The sequence below is a fragment of the Anomaloglossus baeobatrachus genome, chromosome 3, assembly GCF_048569485.1.
Source record: "Anomaloglossus baeobatrachus isolate aAnoBae1 chromosome 3, aAnoBae1.hap1, whole genome shotgun sequence".
NCBI classification, from domain to species: domain Eukaryota; kingdom Metazoa; phylum Chordata; class Amphibia; order Anura; family Aromobatidae; genus Anomaloglossus; species Anomaloglossus baeobatrachus.
Genome location: NC_134355.1, coordinates 273,052,192 through 273,071,971, shown reverse-complemented (window position 1 = coordinate 273,071,971; position 19,780 = coordinate 273,052,192). Strand labels below are relative to the sequence as shown.

At 50.5% G+C, this 19,780-nt stretch overlaps 1 protein-coding gene across 1 annotated transcript in view; it reads right to left on the bottom strand.

Annotated features, from left to right (window-relative positions):
* The window catches only part of MTFR2 (mitochondrial fission regulator 2), a 46,535-nt gene extending 26,843 nt beyond the window's left edge, over window positions 1-19,692 (bottom strand). The window contains exons 1-3 of the mRNA XM_075339851.1: window positions 19,533-19,692; window positions 19,310-19,437; window positions 12,029-12,127 (exon numbers count right to left, since the gene is read on the bottom strand). Of these exons, the coding sequence (XP_075195966.1) occupies window positions 12,029-12,127; window positions 19,310-19,372 (162 nt within the window). The 5' untranslated portion in view covers window positions 19,373-19,437; window positions 19,533-19,692. The remainder of the gene's footprint in view (window positions 1-12,028; window positions 12,128-19,309; window positions 19,438-19,532) is intronic.
* Window positions 19,693-19,780: the final 88 nt, after the last annotated feature.

Here is a 19,780-nt window from a genome sequence, read left to right as displayed (position 1 = left end):
TGATTGTGAAACCGTGCCATGAAGCTGGCACATTGTTGTTGTGCCGTGACGCCATTAGATCGACGTCCGGCCTCTGTCAGCGGCGCCAGATCTCCTGAAACCCGTCCGGGTGAGGAGACCATACTCTTTCGGCCACACCTCAGCGACTTAGGAAGTCAGCTTCCTAGTTTCCACACTTGGGATGTGAATTGTGGATATGGTGGATGCCGCGTCTTCCACCCACATCAGAACCTGCCGGACTTCCTGGAAGGCTTGCCGGTTGCGCGTTCTTCCTTGGTGGTTGATGTATGCCACCGCTGTGGAGCTGTCCGACTGAAGTCGGATATGCTTGCTTTCCAGCCGCTGTTGGAAGGATTGTAGGGCAAGATACACTGCTCTGTGTTCAAGAACATTGATCTGAAGAGTGGACTCTTGCTGAGTCCACGTACCCTGAGCGCTGTAGTGGAGAAAAACTGCTCCCCACCCTGATAGACTCGCGTCTGTCGTAACTATCGCCCAGGACGGGGATAGGAAGGACCTTCTTTTTGACCAAGAGGTGAGAAGAAGCCACCACCGTAGAGATTCCTTGGCCGCCTGAGAAAGAACGACGACTCTGTTGAGGGACGTCGACTCCTCGTCCCATTGGCGGAGAATGTCCCATTGTAGTGGACGCAGTAAAACTGCGCGAAAGGAACTGCCTCCATTGCTACCATCTTACGTAGGAAGTGCATGAGGCGTCTCAATGTGTGCGACTGGTTCTTAAAGAAGAGCTTGCAGCCCGTAGTGAATGCTGTTTGTCTAGCGGCAGCTTCACTATCGCTGAGAGAGTAAGAAACTCTATGCCTAGATATGTTATCGATAGGGTCGGGGTCGGATCTGACTTTAAAAAGTTGATGATCCACCCAAAACTCTAGAGAGTCTCCAGCGCAACGTTCGGGCAGTGTTGGCATGTTTCCTAAGAGAGTGCCTTGACAAGTAGATCGTCTAAATACGGGACCACAGAGTGACCCTGAGAGTGCAGGACTGTGACTACTGCTGCCCTGACCTTGGCGAAGACCAGTTGGACTGTCGCTAGCCGGAAGGTAGAGCTACGAACAGAGGGTGTTCGTCTCCTATAACGAAGCGTAGAAACGCTAGTGCTCTGGATCAATCGGCACGTGTGGATAAGCATCCTTGATGCCTAATGATGCTAGGAAATATCCTTGGGACCTTGAGGCGATGACATGGCGGAGGGATTCCATCCGGAACCGCCTGGTGTCCACGAGCTTGCTGAGCATTTTTAGATCCAGAACGGGACGGAACGGCCCGTTGTTATAGGTACCGCAAAGAATTTGGGGTAAAAACCGTGACCTTGTTCCTGAAGAGGAACGGGGGTCATCACTCTTTCTGCCTATAGAGTGCACCCTGTTTGCAGAAGAGCAGCGGCCCGGCCGGGAGGTGGAGAAATTCTGAAGAATCGAGTTGGAGGACGAGAAGTGAGCTCTATCCTGTACCCGTGAGACAGAATGTCTCACACTCAATGGTCATTGACCTATGGCAGCTAAATATCGCCAAGGCGGGAGAGCCTGCTACCGACCGAGGCCGCAAGTCATGAGGAAGCCGCCTTGGAAGCGGGTTTTCAGACTGTCGCTTTTTTGGGCGAGACTGAGCCCGCTAAGAATCTTAGCTCCTCTGATCCTTTTGAGTCCACATTGGACGAGGAAAAATGGGACCTGCCCGAGCCTTTTTCGAAAAGGCCGAAAACCCCGACTGCCTCTTGCTCTGTTGGGGTTTGTTGTGTCCGGGCTGAGGAAAGGATGAATCCTTACCCCTGGACTGTCTGATGGTTACATCCAACGCTCACCAAACAGTCGGTCAGCAGAAAAAGGCAACTGGTTAGGCAACCTTTTTTGGAAGCAGAATCTGCCTTCCATTCACTTAACGAGCAGACCAGGCTCTGCTTAAAAACACGGAGTAGCGGAGGCTACCGCCGCACGGTTCGCAGAGTCCAGGACAACCTGAATCGCGTAAGAAACAAATGCAGACATTTGAGAGGTTAAGGATGCCACCTGCGGCACAGATGTACGTGTAACCGTGTCAATCTGTGTAAGACAAGCTGAAATAGCTTGGAGTGCCCCAAGGGAGAGAATGCCGGAGCCAACGGTGCGCCGACAGCCTCATAGATGGCTTTCGACCAGAGATCCATCTGTCTGTCAGTGGCATCTTTGAGTTTGCAGTTCCATCTCCCACTGCAACTATGGATCTAGCTACAAGCCTGGAGATTGGAGGATGCCGCTCGGGACATTGGGTCCAGTCCTTGACCAAGTCAGGGGACAGGGATAACGTGTATCCTAAGCCGTTTGGAGAAGCGCATATCTGGATAAGCGTGGTGTTCCTGGACTGCCTCTCTGAAGGCAGAGTGGTCCAGAAAAATACGTGAAGCTGACTCCTCCACTGGAGGAGCTGTGAGAAATAACCCACATTCTATAGATGGACGCTATAAGATTATTTACTATGGCGTCACAATCAGGTGTATCCAGATTGAGAGCGGTCTCAGGATCAGAATCCTGAGCCGCTACTTCCGCCTCATTACACAGCGAGTCCTTCTGTTAGGACCCTGATGAAACCGAGGCCGCTCATAGCGAGCCCACTTAGGCTGTCTGGGACTGACGTCCGTGCAGAGCCGTGACTCTGGGATGCGTGTGACATTCCCGGAGCTGGTAGTTATTCACACTGAGGGGGGCCATGGATCAATGATTCAACAGTGCCCATATTGTGAGAGACATGTCCGGACTGCTAGGCTTCTAGTATCATAGCCATAGTCTCAGAAAAACTGTCAGTAAATACTGCAGACACCGTCCTCATCCCCTGGCCATTAGTGCATACAATGGGAGTCTATGTACCTGCCGGCCGTATAGCCGTACATGCTGTACCAGCTGTATAGAAAAACATGTGGTTCTGCACCTTTGTTTTACACAGAGAATATGCTGATAACTCCTCCGCATAATCCAGGAGGGTATATACAACGTGCGACCAAACAGTGCAATGTATATAGTACAAGCATATCTATAAGTGCACTTCTGCACTAGTGGGGTCAGCACCACAGGTGCTGCTTAACGCCTGTTACAGCGATTGTGTGACTATCAGAATGCCAGGGTCTTCCACACTTGTCTCTGTATCGTACAGAAACTGACACTAATGGCTGCCGGTGTCCTTGTAGAGAAGGAAGCCGTGGGCGTGCCTGAGAAAGTGCGGGAATCCGGTTACACAGTGCACACAGTGAGAGGGGTGGAGTAAGCAAAACATACTCCAGCTCTCAGCTCTGCTCTATGCAGCGTCACGCCCCTACCCTGACTGTCAGGGCTGTGGGCGGTAACGAAGGGAGCTAGGCCCAGAAGCCGGGGACTCGAGTTAACAGCGCGGCCGCCGTAAAAGCGCGGGCCGCGCTGAAGTCCCCGGCGCACCACAAGTGCCAGCCGCGCCGCAGTTCCAGCGGCCGGCGCGACCGATGCATAGAAGTGGCCAGCGTCCCGCCCCTCTCCTGACTGGCAGGTCTGGGGGCGGGAACGAACGGAAGCAGGCCGCAAAAACCGGGGACTCTAGTTATCAGCGCGGCCGCCGTAAAAGCGCGGGCCGCGCTGAAGTCCCCGGCGCACCACAAGTGCCAGCCGCGCCGCTGCCAGCGGCCGGCGCGACCGATTCCTGGAAGTGGCCAGCGTCCCGCCCCTCTCCTGACTGGCAGGTCTGGGGGCGGGAACGAACGGAAGTAGGCCGCAAAAGCCGGGGACTCTAGTTATCAGCGCGGCCGCCGTAAAAGCGCAGGCCGCGCTGAAGTCCCCGGCGCACTACAAGTGCCAGCCGCGCCGCAGTCCCAGCGGCCGGCGCGACCAATTCCCATAAGTGAGCCTGCTTCAGCAAAGCTGAATGAGGCCATGGCACAGGCGCCGCAGCGCTGATGTCCCCCGGCGCACTACAACACCCAGCATGCTGCGGTGTGAGCGCCAAATGCACGGGGACACAGATTACCTTGAGGAAGCAGGGCCATGTCCCTGATGTACTCCGCTCCATCCAGCATCTTCTCCAGGGGCTGTAGATGGAGCACGGTCTCAGTGCCTGGAGACCGGTAAATCCCACTTCACCCAGAGCCCTGTAAAAAGGGATGGGGAAGGAATCAGCATGTGGGCTCCTGCCGCCGTACCCGCAATGGGTACCTCAACCTTACGAACACCTCCGACATACAGTGGGGTGAGAAGGGAGCATGCTGGGGACACTATATGTGTCCTCTTTTCTTCCATCCGACATAGTCAGCAGCTGCTGCTGACTAAAAAGTGGAGCTATGCGTGGATGTGTTGCCTCCTTCGCACAAAGCACAAAACTGGTGAGCCAGTGATCCCACTGGGGGTGTATAGCCAGAAGGGGAGGGGCCTTACACTTTTAAGTGTAATACTTTGTGTGGCCTCCAGAGGCAATAGCTATACACCCAATTGTCTGGGTCTCCCAATGGAGCGACAAAGAAAGGGAGACTTTCCTGTCCAGGGAGGTTGACTGCCCGTCCCATTGGCGGAGAATGTCCCCTTGCAGTTGGCGCAGATGAAACTGCGCAAAGGGAACTGCCTCCATGGCTGCCACCATCTTCCCTAGGAAGTGCATGAGGCGCCTTAAGGGGTGCGACTGGCCTTGAAGGAGAGACTGCACCTCTGTTTGCAGTGAACGCTGCTTGTTCAGCGGAAGCTTCACTATCGCTGATAGAGTGTGAACTCCATGCCGAGATACGTTAGTGATTGAGTCGGTGACCGATTTGTTCTTGCCAAATTGATGATCCACCCGAAAGTCTGGAGAGTCTCCAGCGTAACATTCAGGCTGCGTTGTCATGCCTCGAGGGAGGGTGCTTTGACGAGTAGATCGTCCAAGTAAGGGATCACCGGGTGTCCCTGAGAGTGCAAGACTGCTACCACTGCTGCCATGACCTTGGTGAACACCCGTGGGGCTGTCGCCAGACCGAATGGCAGAGCTACGAACTGAAGATGGTCGTCTCCTATCACAAAACGTAGAAAACGTTGGTGCTCCGTAGCAATTGGCACGTGGAGATAGGCATCTTTGATGTCTGTTGAGGCAAGGAAGTCTCCTCGAGACATTGAGGTAATGACGGATCGGAGGGATTCCATCCGGAACCGCCTGGCGTTCGCATGCTTATTGAGCAGTTTTAGGTCCAGAACAGGACGGAAGGAGCCGTCCTTTTTTGGAGCCACAAAGAGATTGGAGTACAAACCCTCGCCCTCGTTCCTGAGGGGGGACAGGGATCACCACTCCTTCTGCTCTTAGAGCGTCCACCGCCTGCAGCAGGGAATCTGCTCGGTGGGGAGGTGGGGCCGTTCTGAAGAATGGAGTCGGAGGACGAGAACAGAACACTGTCCTGTGCACGTGAGCACAATGTCCGTCACCCACCGGTCTGTGACCTGTGGCAGCTAAATGTCGCCAAAGGCGGGGGAGTCTGCCATCAACCGCGGATGCGGAGAGAGAGAGAGAGCTGAGAGTCATGAGGAGACCGCCTTGGTAGCGGTTCCTCCGGCTGCCTTCCTTGGGCGTGATTGAGCCCGGCCGGAATCTGAGCCCGTCTGAGGTTTTGTAGCCCTTTTGCACGAGGACAATTGGGACCTGCCCGAGCTTGGGAAGGACCGAAACCTCGACTGTACTTTTAGGACAGCATTAATAGGGTAAGTCGCAGTGCAGACATTGCGGAGTTACGGACGCCTCTGCGGTACAGATGTACATGTGCTCAAGGCCAGCTGCGCAAGAACAGCTGAAAAGGTTAGGTTGCCTATACGGCTGTGAATGCCGGAGCAACCGACACGCCGATAGCCTCCTAGACAGATTTCAACCAGAGTCCATCTGTCTGTGAATGGCATCTTTAAGTGAAGCCCCATCTCCAGTGCAACTATGGCTCTAGACGCAAGCCTGGAGATTGGAGAATCCACCTTTGGACCCTGGGTCCAGCGCTTGACCACGTCAGGGGAAAAGGGATAACGTGTATCTTAAAAAACGTTTGGAGAAGACGCTTATCTGGTAAGCGTGGTGTTTCTGGACTGCTTCTCTGAAGTCAGCGTGGCCAGAAAAATACTCAATATCCGTTTGAGATACTGAAAAGGGACTTCTCCTGCTGTGAAGCTGACTCCTCCACTGGGGGAGCTGAGGGAGAAAGATCCAACCTTCCATTGATGGACGCTATAGGATCATTCCGTATGGCGTTACCATCCGGTGTATCCGGATTGATAGCGATGTCAGGATCAAAGTCCTGGAGAGCCGCCTTATCATACAGAGAGTCCTCCTGGGACCCCCCCGTTCCAAATGAGGTTGGTCAGGAAGATTGCCCATGGCCTGTCTGGACTGCAAGTCTCTATCTTATGACAATATATCTGTCGAAACTGCAACTCCGTCCCTGTCCTTGGACAGGGATGACAGGTGGTTTCTTTGGCCACGACTAGTAGAGACCCCGGCAGACGAAGTGCTAGAGACCCCGGCAGACGAAGTGCTACAGGGGAGCATGCACACAATGGGACGGTGTCATGAACAGCATCCCATGTAGTAAAAACAGCACTGAAAATCTGTGTTGCTTTTTTGCCGCTGCCGACTAGCCATCTAGAAGTATATAGCCAAGATTGGTGACCGTACAGTGCAATGTATAGCATACAAGCATAAAGTACAAATGAACACTGCAGCACAAGCAATACAAGCAGCATAGAAGCCTGTGCCCTGGCACCTCTGCTCTTCTGCTGCTGTAGACTAGTCATCTAGGGGAATATAGCCCAGAAGAGTGACCATACAGTGCAATGTATAGCATACAAGCACAAGTACAAATGCACACTGCAGCCCATGCAATACAAGCAGCATAGAAAAAAAAAAAAAAAAACCTGTGCCCCAGCACCCTTGGTTTTCTGCTGCTGTAGTCTAGCCATTCCAGGAGAATATAGCTAAGACTAGCGACTGTACAGTGCAGTGTATAGCATACAAGCATAAACACAAATGAACACTTCAGTACGTGCAATACAAGCAGCCTAGAAAGCCTGTGCCTTAGCACACCTGCTTTCCTGCTGCTGATGTGTCGCTCTCCAAGCGGGCATATAGCGACCTATGCAGTTAAAATACACATGTACACACTGCAGTATATCTTGGGGTCAGCACTATGTGTGCCGCTTACCGCCCGCCTATAAGCGGGTGTATGGTCGCCACCGTCCTGCCTGGTTGCCGAAAGTCCGAGCTCGGACTGCAGTAATGGCTGCCGGCGTCTTCCCCAGCTCGTGGGAGGAGGGGCGGGCCGTGGGCGTGCCCCAAGTCAGAGCGGGAATCCGGCGTCCGACAGTGTGCAGTGAGAGGGCTGGAGCATGTAAAAAGGCTCCAGCCCTCGGCGCTGCTGATTGCTCAGCGTCTGTCCCCTTCCCTGAGTGACAGGGAGGGGGCGGGAACGAAGCGGCACTAGGCCGCAGAAGCCGGGGACTGGATTTATAAGCGCCGCCGCCGTAAAAGCGCGGTCGGCGCCCAGTCCCCGGCGAACTACAAGTCCCAGCCGCGCCGCCGCTCCCGGAGCGTCCGGCGCGGTAGTTCCCAATACACAAAGTCACTCAGCAAAGCTGCAGTGACTGTAACCCTTTACTGTCCCCGGCGCACTAGCACACCCAGCAAGTCTGGAGTGTGCTGTGCCTGTGTGTACGGGGACACAGAGTACCTGTAATGGTGCAGGGCCATGTCCCTGAACGGTACTCCAGCTCCGTATCCAGCAGGTTCAAATGGGTCTGTGGATGGAGCCCGGCGTCAGAGCTTTGAGGCCGGCAGGATCCCACTTCCTCAGAGCCCCCCAGGGGGATGTGGAAGGAAAGCAGCATGTGGGCTCCAGCCTCCGTACCAGCAATAGGTACCTCAACCTTACAACACCATCAACGGGTGAGAAGGGAGCATGCTGGGGGCCCTATATGGGCCCTCTTTTCTTCCATCCGAAATAGTCAGCAACTACTGCTGACTAAAATCTGTGGAGCTATGCATGGATGTCTGACCTCCTTCGCACAAAGCTTGAAAACTGGAGAACCCGTGATACCACGGGGGGGTATAGCCAGAAGGGGAGGGGCCTTGCACTTTTTAGTGTAGTGCTTTGTGTGGCCTCCGGAGGCAGTAGCTATACCCCAATCGTCTGGGTCTCCCAATAGAGCGCTGAAGAAAATATATATATCTATTCCGGCACCCTATGGGGGACCAGCACCGGGTGACCGGTGTGGCTTACCGACCTCTAAAAAGCGGAGTGTGTGTCCTCCAGATTCCCTGCCTTAGGTCTCCCAGAGCTGCAGAGCTCTTCCCTGATAATCCTCCACCGGCAGAATGCCAAAAACATGGCTGCCGGAGCTCTCAGGGGAGGAGTGGAGCCGTGGGCGGTGCTAGAAAAAGTGCGGGAATCTGGGGTCCCCACAGTGATCAGTGAGGGGGGAGGAAACATACAGGATGCTCCGGCCCTCACATCCGACGTCAGGTCGGCCGTCCCGCCCTTACCCCTGACAGGCAGGCCCGGGGGCGGGATTTTTGCTACTAGGCCGCGATGAAGCCGGGGACTAAATTTAAGACCGCGATCGACAAGCAGGCGCGGTCGGCGCGGAAGTCCGCCGGTCTTCACAAATCAGCAGCTGCTGCAGCGTCCGGGAAGAAGGCGCTCCATGCACAGTCCCCATGGGGACACAGAGTACCTTAGAGATGCAGGGCCCGGTCCCTGAGGATGAATAGACTCCTGTCTGGCAGATTCCCACAGGGGCTGCGGAGGGAGCCCGGTCCCAGTGAATGGATGACCGGTCAGGATCCCACTTCTCCCAGAGCCACTAAGGGATGGTGAAGGAAAACGGCATGAGGCTGCGGCCTTTGTACCCGCAATGGGTACCTCAACCTTAACAGCACCGCCGACATAGTGGGGTGAGAAGGGAACATGCCGGGGGCCCCGTGGGGGTCCTCTTTTCTTCCAACCGATATAACTAATCTGAGAATGCATGAGTGGATGTGTGCCTCCTTCCACACAAAGCATAAAACTGAGGAGCCCGTGATGCACGGGAGGGTGTATAGGCAGAGGGGAGGGGTTACACTTTTAAAGTGTAATACTTTGTGTGGCCTCCGGAGGCAGAAGCTATACACCCAATTGTCTGGGTCTCCCAATGGAGCGACAAAGAAACCATAGTGTAACCAGCCTTACATGAGAAACAGTCCGCTGAGCTGCATATCTAATCCTATAATGTGTAATACAGTCCGGGTATCTGATCCTATCATGTGAGATAGGATTAGATCCCTGGACCCTATGGCCCTGTGCGCACTTACCGGATTTTGCCGCGGATTTTTTTGCGGTTTTGCTGCATGTTTCGCTGCAGAAAATGTTCATAACATCTCTGCAGTGAATCACCAGCAAAACCTATGGGAAAAAAAATCCTGTGCGCACTAGGCGAATTTTGACAGCTGCATGTTTTGCTGCGGGATTCCCGCAGCAAAAACAATTGCATGTCAATTCTTTTCCGCACATCGCTGCGGGATTTCACTCCATTGACTCCAATGTAATCGTGAAATCCCGCAGGGAATAACGCAGGCAGCAAATTCTGTGCGGTTCACTGCGTTTTCCTGCGTTATTCCCTGCAGTATTTCGCGGTTTACCTCCGGTAATGTACATCGCTTGCCTGCGGTTTTGCAGGGAAGTGATGTCATTACAGGAAGAGGAAGCGGAGCAGAGAGTAAACACACAGAGATCACAGATATAGACATATAGAGCACACATAGAAAACAAACGGATATATAGAAAACAAAACACGTGGGCTCCGCTGCATATTTACCGTCCAGCTGAGGTAAGCACACAGCGGCGGCCCGGTATTCTCAGGCTGGGGAGGGAGAGGGGCAGGGTTAATGTCCCCTGCCTCACTCCCCCTCCCGCAGCCGAGAATATCAGCCGCAGCTGCCCCGGGACTGTCGCATGCATTATGCGGCAGTACCGGCGTGTCCCTGGCTCTTCTTGCTGCCGTGTAGCAGTGGCAGTCAAGGTAATACAAGGGGTTAATGGTGGCGGTTCACCGCCATTAACTCCAGGCTTGATCATGGCAGCGTCTATGTGACAGCTGACATGATCAACCCGTAAGTAAAGTGAAAACACACACACACCGAAAAATCCTTTATTTTAAATAAAACACAAACAAGCCTCGTTCACCCTTTTATTAACCCCTCCCGAAACAAAGCTCCGACGTAATCCACAGGTCCTGCGCTGCTTACATCCAGCCGCGACTGACACTGTCACAGCGCTGAATGAATGCAGCCTCACAGCGAGACAGTAGAGGTAACCACTGGGCATTTCCCACGGCCGGTAATGTGAACTCACTGCTGACCGTGGGAAATGCAGTGTGGAACACAACACATGGGAAAGAGTGAGCACAACTACACCAAACATATACTGGAAAATCCAGGATAATGGAATCAAGCAAGAGGAGTCCCTTGTTGCATGCAAAAAGTGTGAAAAAGTTTATTAATAACACAGAGAAATATTGTTAAGACCATTTAAAAATGGGAAAGATCAACAGAATGATCTACCCATGAGCAAATTGGCACATCACCAACCAAAACCTCATGAATTAATATAAAGCATACAAGCTCACAATAGCAGTACCAAAGGACAGTATACAGCAGTACATAGTCACCAATTGTAGGATTCACATAAATATGGTACAGATCAAAGAGAGCTAATACAATACCAGGTAAGTAAATAGTGAGGGAGGTGGTGTGGGTGCGCCTGCCCCACGCGTTACGCCACCATATGTGGCTTCATCAGGGGTAAGTCAAATGCAGTGTGCTCACAGGGACTCTGTCTATCCCTCTATCTATCCTTCTATCTATCCCTCTGTGTCTATCTATCTATTTCTCTATCTCAGAATGAAATGACTTTATTTTTTTTTCTTCAACGTGCTTTATTGCATTGAATGCGTTTTTTTACCGCGGGCGCGGTAATCTTTGAATACCTGCGGAATTTTCTTGAGAAAATTCCATTTTCCAGTGCGCACAGGGCCTATCATGGGAAATGCTGACTCTCAAACTGTGCAATCACTTTGCAGTCAAAAAACAAAATGTCCTTGCACTGTGATCCTAAACTTCATCCTCCCTTATCCTTTTGCAAACACCCAGTATGGGGAGAAGAGATTTCATGAAACACATGAGAACAGTTCCAGATCCTACCCACAATCACTGCTGTCATAATGCGAGCTGGCAGTACACTAGCTCCCCCTAGTGTTTAACTGTTGAAAATGTATTTTAATTTTCCTTACTTTATATACTATTAAAAACTATTAAACTATTAAAAGTACTAATAAACCTGCTATTGGAATTGGCACCACTAATCGAGTGACATCATTTACATATTGTATATTACAGTAACTTAGGTCATGCCTGTTTTCCTGCATCATCACTACTTTTTAACAAAGGGGAATATGTCACAACATTTTTTCCATACATTACACTTACTTTTTGGCACTTTGGAATAATGATAAATTGCCCACAGTTGTTTTTAGAAGACTATAAAAACGTAGTACAGTGGAACCTTGGTTTAAGAGTAACTTGGTTTGAGGGCGTTTTACAAGACAAGCAAAGCTTTTTACAAATGTGTAACTTGGTCTAAGAGCAATGCTTTGCAAGAAGAGCAAATTCCCACCGTGCACACGTCTGGTTCTGTTTTTTCACCGTGCTCTGACCCGCTCTGGAGGTAACTTTCTGTACTTATGTACTGTATACAGTATACCATTGCACAGTACAGTATATACTATATAAGCTAACGTGCAGTTTAATTTGTTTTATGTTTTTTACTGTACAGTATTTTGTATTAGTGTACTGTAATAATTTTATATTACTGTAATAAATTTGTATAAATACAGTAAATATTTTTGGGATGTGGAATAAATTGTTTGCATTTCAATTATTTCCTATGGGAAAATTCACTTTGATATAAGAGTAACTTGGTGTAAGAGCGCACTCCGGGAACCAATTATGCTCGTAATCCAAGGTTCCACTGTATTCATTATCGTACCTGTAGATCAATGCCTTCAAATAGCACATGAGGAAGACGATTTGCAATAGCACGTACATAACTCCGCCTGCGGGTAAACCGTTCCCATACCGAAACAAGCTGGGGAAATAGAATACAAGTCTTCTGTATAAGAAAAAAACAGTACTGAGAGGATCAATAGTCAATAATATCAGAAATACAGACAATCACTACGGGGCGGTCCTATGACGGACATTTTATACCTATATGCAGTGGACGTTCCAGTACCACCCCCCAGCAGCTCTTGGTTTATTGCCCCCTCTTTTAGCTATCAGTAATGTGTGTCTTATGTACTCACCCATCACTGTAGCCTGCTGTTTCCAGCCCCGCTCCAGTTCTTTCCTATATTGTATCACCATAGCATTTCCTCACTGGCTCACACCATGGATCGGTAGTTTATTTCTTAATGTAAATCTATGAGAGCTTCACTCTGTGCCTTAAAGAGGTATTCCCATCTCCCAGATCCTTTCCCTAGATGTAAGTAGGTGTAATAATAATATTAGCAAATACCTCCAATTAGAAATGTAGTATAGCCATGTCTCTTACCTCATGTGCAGGGCATGGCAGCTTTGGACATAACCATGGATACCTAAGCTGCAATGCCCTGCACATGAGGTATGAGACATGGCTATATCAGAAGAGCAATACTACATTTCTATTTGTAGGTATTTACTAATAATATTACTATTACTACTTATAGGGATAGGATCTTGGGGATGGGAGTAACCCTTTAAACCTACATTGAGAAAGTGAGTGACTGTGGTGATCCAGCTAGTTAATACCTCCATCCTGTTGCGAGGTATTAAATACCAAAAGGTCACCATATTGGCATATCTCTTCAAAATATACAAATTCTCAAAGAAAAGGAGGTGAGAAAACTTTAATTTGATCATTATATTAGTTAAAAAGATTTTTTTTAAAGTGAACCTGTCAGGTGCAATATGCAGTGAGAACCACGAGCATTTCTTTGTGCATATTGGACCTGACAGGTTCCCTTTAAATACAATACAAGGAGACAATGACAGAATAAACTGGATAACCCTGGACTATGTTTAATCAAAGCAACACCAAAATGAACACAGGGAAATGAAGCCAAATTCCACAAGGTAATTGCTGTGTTCCTTCACTAGATGGCAGCAGTGTACACCTGTCTCTAATTAGTGAAAAACTGATGTGTGCAAAATTATTTAATTTATAAGCACACAACCCAAGTAGTGCTCAAATAAACAACCCCTTATGATATATAATATAAGAAAATGGCTAAAGTTGTAACATGGCAGCATAATGATCCCACAAGTAAATGGATCCCACAAGCAAAAAAGGTCTACCGACCACGGTGTAATAAATAGCCCATGGTACCCAGGAACAGACCTCGACATGCGTTTCGCTGTAGCTTCTTCTAAAGGGGAGTGTGGACACTTTGTGGTCAGTAAACTGCTTTTGCTTGTAAGATCAACTTGGATGTTGAATATTTAATGAATATATTTTATGTATTTCCCTGTTCTTATAACTATTTCTAGGCATAGCTGTACACTGCTGCCATCTAGTGGAAGAACACAGCACTTACCTTGTGAAATTTGGCTTTGTTTACCAGGGTTCATTTTGGTGTTACTTTGATTAAACATAGTGATCGGCGACCAGGACTGTAAAAGTCTGGACCCATGTGGGTTCAAAGGTACGGTGATGGGTCCATAGTTCTCAGAGAATTCTGGGTGTTGATCTGGATCCGGCACTTGGGTAATACAAAAAAAGGAAAAATTAAGAAAATAAAAATTAAAAAAAAATTAAAAAGCAAGCAGCGTTGTACTAAAAAACAAAAAAAAACCACCGCATGCGGTTCTTACTATTTTGATACAAGGAAGTGAAGTAGAGGAGTTCTGAGGAGAAAAGAGGGGAAAGTACAGAAACTGACCTGAAGAACCACCGGAGTGCTGTAAAAGGAGTGAGAACTGTGGAGTACGGTACCGGGACTCCAGGCACCATGGGTTACCTGTGGAAGTGCAAAACTACAGGAACCACAGGAGGCCTATGGAAGTCTAGAACCAAGTCTCACAGGACTCAGCACGAGGTGGGGTGCAGACTCTAGGACAGGGGTCCCCAAACTACGGCCCGCGGGTCGCATCCGGCCCCCGGAGGCCATTTACCTGGCCCGCCTCACAATTTCCTTGTGTTATTTCAATTGTAAGCGCACAGGCGCTTATAATTGAAATAACCCGCCGAGCGCTACACGGGAAGTCTCGTTCCTGTGTAGACGCTCGTCGTCCGGACCTAGAATGATTACGTCATGACGCACGACGTGCTCATCTAGGCCTTACAGCCGAAGACAGAGCGCTACACGGGAAGTCTCGTTCCTGTGTAGACGCTCGGCGTCCGGACCTAGAATGATTACGTCATGACGCAGCCGAAGACAGAGGAGCCGTGACCACAGCGCGGGAACGGCTGCAGTGCTAGGTAAAACATATTTTCACTTTTTTTTACTGGGCATGGAGGAGGATCAGAGAGCTAGATCTATGGGACCTATATGGGGGAGAGCTGGACATATATGGGGGAGAGACCTGGCCATATCTGAGGGAGACTGCATGGGACCTATATGAGGGAGACTGCATGGGACCTATATGGGGGAAAGAGCTGGCTCTATATGGGGGAGACTGCATGGGTCCTATATGGGGGAGACTGCATGGGTCCTATATGGGGGAGACTGCATGGGTCCTATATGGGGGAGACTGCATGGGTCCTATATGGGGGAGACTGCATAGGACCTATATGGTGGAAAGAGCTGGCTCTATATGAGGGAGACTGCATGGGACCTATATGGGGGAAAGAGCTGGCTCTATATGAGGGAGACTGCATGGGACCTATATGGGGGAGACTGCATGGGACCTATATGGGGGAAAGAGCTGGCTCTATATGAGGGAGACTGCATGGGACCTATATGGGGGAAAGAGCTGGCTCTATATGAGGGAGACTGCATGGGACCTATATGGGGGAGACTGCATGGGACCTATATGGGGGGAGACTGCATGGGACCTATATGGGGGAGACTGCATGGGACCTATATGGGGGGAGACTGCATGGGACCTATATGGGGGAGACTGCATGGGACCTATATGGGGGAGACTGCATGGGACCTATATGGGGGAGACTGCATGGGACCTATATGGGGGAGACTGCATGGGACCTATATGGGGGAAAGAGCTGGCTCTATATGAGGGAGACTGCATTGGACCTATATGGGGGAGACTGCATGGGACCTATATGGGGGAAAGAGCTGGCTCTATATGAGGGAGACTGCATGGGACCTATATGGGGGAAAGAGCTGGCTCTATATGAGGGAGACTGCATGGGACCTATATGGGGGAGACTGCATGGGACCTATATGGGGGGAGACTGCATGGGACCTATATGGGGGAGACTGCATGGGACCTATATGGGGGAGACTGCATGGGACCTATATGGGGGAGACTGCATGGGACCTATATGGGGGAGACTGCATGGGACCTATATGGGGGAAAGAGCTGGCTCTATATGAGGGAGACTGCATGGGACCTATATGGGGGAGACTGCATGGGACCTATATGGTGGAAAGAGCTGGCACAGCCAATCCAGGTCACAGCTGGCACGGAGAACAAGGGAAGCGGGTATACCTGGAACCAGCATCTGCGGGTTCAAGTACCAAAGTAAACAAGGCAAGTGGAAACTGCAACACTAGTGTGGACTGTGTGCTTGATCATCCCGTGCACTCACACAGACTGTTTCCCACTACTATCCACATCATCCACTGCTGGGGCCTGGCCCTGCTTGCGGAGGGCTCCAAACATCCAGGCTGCATCACTCCATCAGCCCCAGCAGAAACCTGCAGCGGCGGCCGCAAATAACCTGGACGCACACCGCAAGTGATGTAGTCGAGAACTCTTATTTTCCCCTTTTCTTTTAGTTTACCAAAGTCCCTCTTTCTTTTTTGAGGGACGGCACCCCAAGGGCCACGACCACGACTGACCCCCACAAGCCCGGGACCAAGTACCCCACAGCCCTGGGGCGTCACATATACAATAAAATACTCCTTTATTAAATTCAGTTAAAAGGTAAATAATTCCACCCCAAATACAAAAAAAGTGAATAAGTGCTCAAAAATACAATAATAAAATTCACACCAGGATTAGTCCCATGCACCATGTCATTATCCTACCTCTTTCTACTTAAATGAGAGGACCTATATAAAAGTACCTATTAATAGTGGTGTCTGTTACGAGGGGGACCCGGGGAAGCGTGCCAAGATGGGAAATGGACTGCTTCCGCCGGTCAAGGTCCACTGTGCGGTGTAAGGGACCGCCGCTATGGTGGGTGAAGAGTGAGCGGGTTGCTGCTAGCGATCGTCTGGAATGTCACAGACGATCTATGTACACCGATCTGCCCTAACCCGTGAGGGTTGTATGGCACAGATCTCACAGCTCGGTGTACCTGTTGCACGGGGAAGCACAGAGGTGCCCACGCACGTGTGCCAGTGGAAGTCACGAGAATATGGCACGAGGGTAGCACAGAGGTGCCCACGCACGTGTGCTTTCAATAACCAGGTGAGTCCGGTGGAGACTTGAGGAGCTCACCTGGGACAGGAACACGGCCTGTTGACGGGGGTACTGCCGGAGCAGCAAGGCAGGAACACGGCCTGCAAACGAGGTACTGCCGGAGCAGCAAGGGCCAAGCCCACAAGAGACAGTAATGCCTGAGCAGTGGCGTGGCAGCACGCTGCCAGACATCCAAACATAGAAGGACGATCGCGCGCCGCCATGATGGCAGGGGGAGCTTTTAAGGAGGTGTAGCTCCACCCGAGGGCGGGCGCGAGGCGGAGATGACGGACTTGACCCAATCAGGGTCCACGACGTCCCAGCCTGGCCAGTCAGGATTCACCACGTCACCAGCCTTGTCATCAAGCCGTGTGACGTCAGTGAGCGAATCAGGACCCACCACGCATTGCACATGCTCACCCTCCTGCCTCTGGGAAATAGAGGCGGGATCCTCGGTCTCACAATGTGCAGAGATAACGGGAATCTCACTGCTTCCCTGAGCAGTAAACCTCTGCACATTGCGCAGCCTCGCAGACCTTCGGGGCCGCTGAGCAGGAGAGTCTGCGGCAGGCCAGGAATAGGAGACCGCTTCACTCCTTGTAACAGGAGAACCACTAGGTGTCACCCTTCTGCTGCCTCTCTGAGAAGGTATCTCCTGCACACTGCGCAGTCTGGCAGACCTTCGGCGCTGCTGAGCAGGAGTGCTCGTGGCAGGCAAGGAATGGGAGACTGCCTCAGTCCTTGCCTCAGGAGAGCCACGAGATGTAACAGGTGTCCATATACCTGCGTGGCTATCCTTATGATTTTCTACCCTATTTACAATTTTCTACCCTATTTCTTCATAGGGAAAGGAGAGCACCATCAGACTTCTTTCACAATTTATCCCAAATTGATGGATATAATACTCCATTAACATAAGTAAAAATGATATGGTAGCAATGTAAATATACAATGTTTACATATAAATCTACATAAAATTACATATCTAAATTACATCTAAAAGGTACCCTCACACATAACGAGATCGCAGCTGAGTCATGGTTTCCCGTTAGCGATCTTGTTATGTGTGACACCTACCAGCGATCAGGCCCCTTCTGTGAGATATCTAGTCGTTGCTGAATGGTCCAGGTCATTTTCTTCAAAGGCGATATCCTGCTGGGCAGGACACATCGCTGTGTTTGACAATGTGTGACAGGGTCACAGTGACTGCTGAGATCGTTATACAGGTCGCTACTGCGACCTGTATTGTTCCTGCATCGTTGGTAAGGCCTGACTGTGTGACATCTCACCAGCGACCTCCCAGTGACTTACCAGCGATCCCTATCAGGTCGCATCGTTTTCGGGATCGCTGGTAAGTCGTTGTGTGTGACTGGGCCTTTAGAGTGCGAGGTTTAGATTGAGGTAGTGTCCTTGTAATTTCAAAAAGATCCAATAAAGAGAACTCCACTGTTGTCCAAATTTAGAGGTCCAGGGAGATAGGAGAAACTGACTTATAGTCCATAGGTGCCCACAGATCTCTGAGGCTAGATTACCTTCCCTTTAGTCCAGAGTCACTTACCATCCCTTCTTATTCATGTCCCATGAACCTCTTATGGAAATCTTCTGCCTCAACGCGTTTCTAGCTTCAGAAACAAGGGTTCATCAGGAGGCTACTCTGGATGTCTAATCCTCCATGATATTCATGGGTGTGAAAATAGTGACCCTCAATAGTAGGATCTTTTAGCTATATAGCAATGCTCCCTACTCCTGAGGTCAGAGTCCTGGAATTCATAACATCCTTTGTTGCCCTCTTAGGTCCAATCAGGTGCTGATAACCTCATCCCCCACATGTGTCCATCTACCACCATTTTTAATCGCCTGATTTTTGACCCCTATAGACTTATATGGGGACCGGAATCCAGCCAGATACCTGCGACCAATCCTGGGCCGGAACCGTTTTTATTTTTTTTTAACCTGTTAGACCCGCGGGTCCCGATTATCTGTGAATCCGCCCATCACTAATTAAAGGGAACCTGTCACTAGATTTGGACCTATAAGCTGCGGCCACCACCAGTGGGCTCTTATATACAGTATTCTAGCATGCTGTATATAAGAGCTCAGGCCGCTGTGTAAAACATAAAAACACTTTATAATACTCCCCTAACGGTCGGTGCAGACTGGTCAGATGGGTGTCCATGTTCTACATCATCCACATTAGCTGACATTGAGGTCCTGCGCAGGCACACTACAATACTTTCATCTGTCCTGCTCAGTGTAGAGCAAAGTGCGCCTGCGCAGGACCTCAATGCCGGCGAGTGTGGATGACATAGAGCACGGACACCCATCTGACCAGTCTGCTCCGGTGCGGTGCGGATTGTTAGGTATTATAAAGTGTTTTTATGTTATTCACAGCAGCTCTATATAAGAGCCCACTGGTGGTGGCCGCAGCTTATAGGCCCCAAATCTGGTGACAGGTTCCCTTTAAACATAGTCCGGGGTGGTCCGGTTTATTCGGTCACTGTCTCCTTGTATTTTATTTAAAAAAAACATTTTTAAATAATAACATTTTCTAGTTGATCAAGTAAAGTCCCTTCTCTTTGCGGGCCCTGGGAGGGTGCTGGTGTGACCACTGCGGGCAGTGACATGGAGGAACACTGGGGGCCATATGTAGAGAGAGGGGTGCAAGCCCCCATTACTGCAGAGTGGCCACAGTGTGACTGACCTGATCAGCGGGCACTCCCAGGTACTCCAATAGCTGTGCGATCAGCTCCAGGAGCAGAGACATTGCGGCACCGCAGAGATGATGATGATGATGATAGCAGGTTCCTTCACATCAGAGATCGCTGCCTCCTGGGAAACAACAATGAAAGGTTACTATCTATGTCTGCTGCTATCAGCCCGTTACACCGGAGGCTGCCTGATCCCGGGATCGCCACTCATCTCACCTGTCCTCATGCACCGTGATGTCTGCCGCCAGCTCCAGGGTCAGGGTGCAGAGAAAAGCCCCCAGCACCACGTGACGCCACTCGCCGTGTCCGGCCGGGCACTGCTGACAGCTCTCGGTGCCTCCGCGCAGCTCTGAACACGGAACAGGAGACCGGACGAGACTCATTCAAACCCAGCGCTGCGAGATCACGGCCTGCGCTCTGATTGGTCAGGCCAGATCTGTGATGACATGTGACAGACTATACAG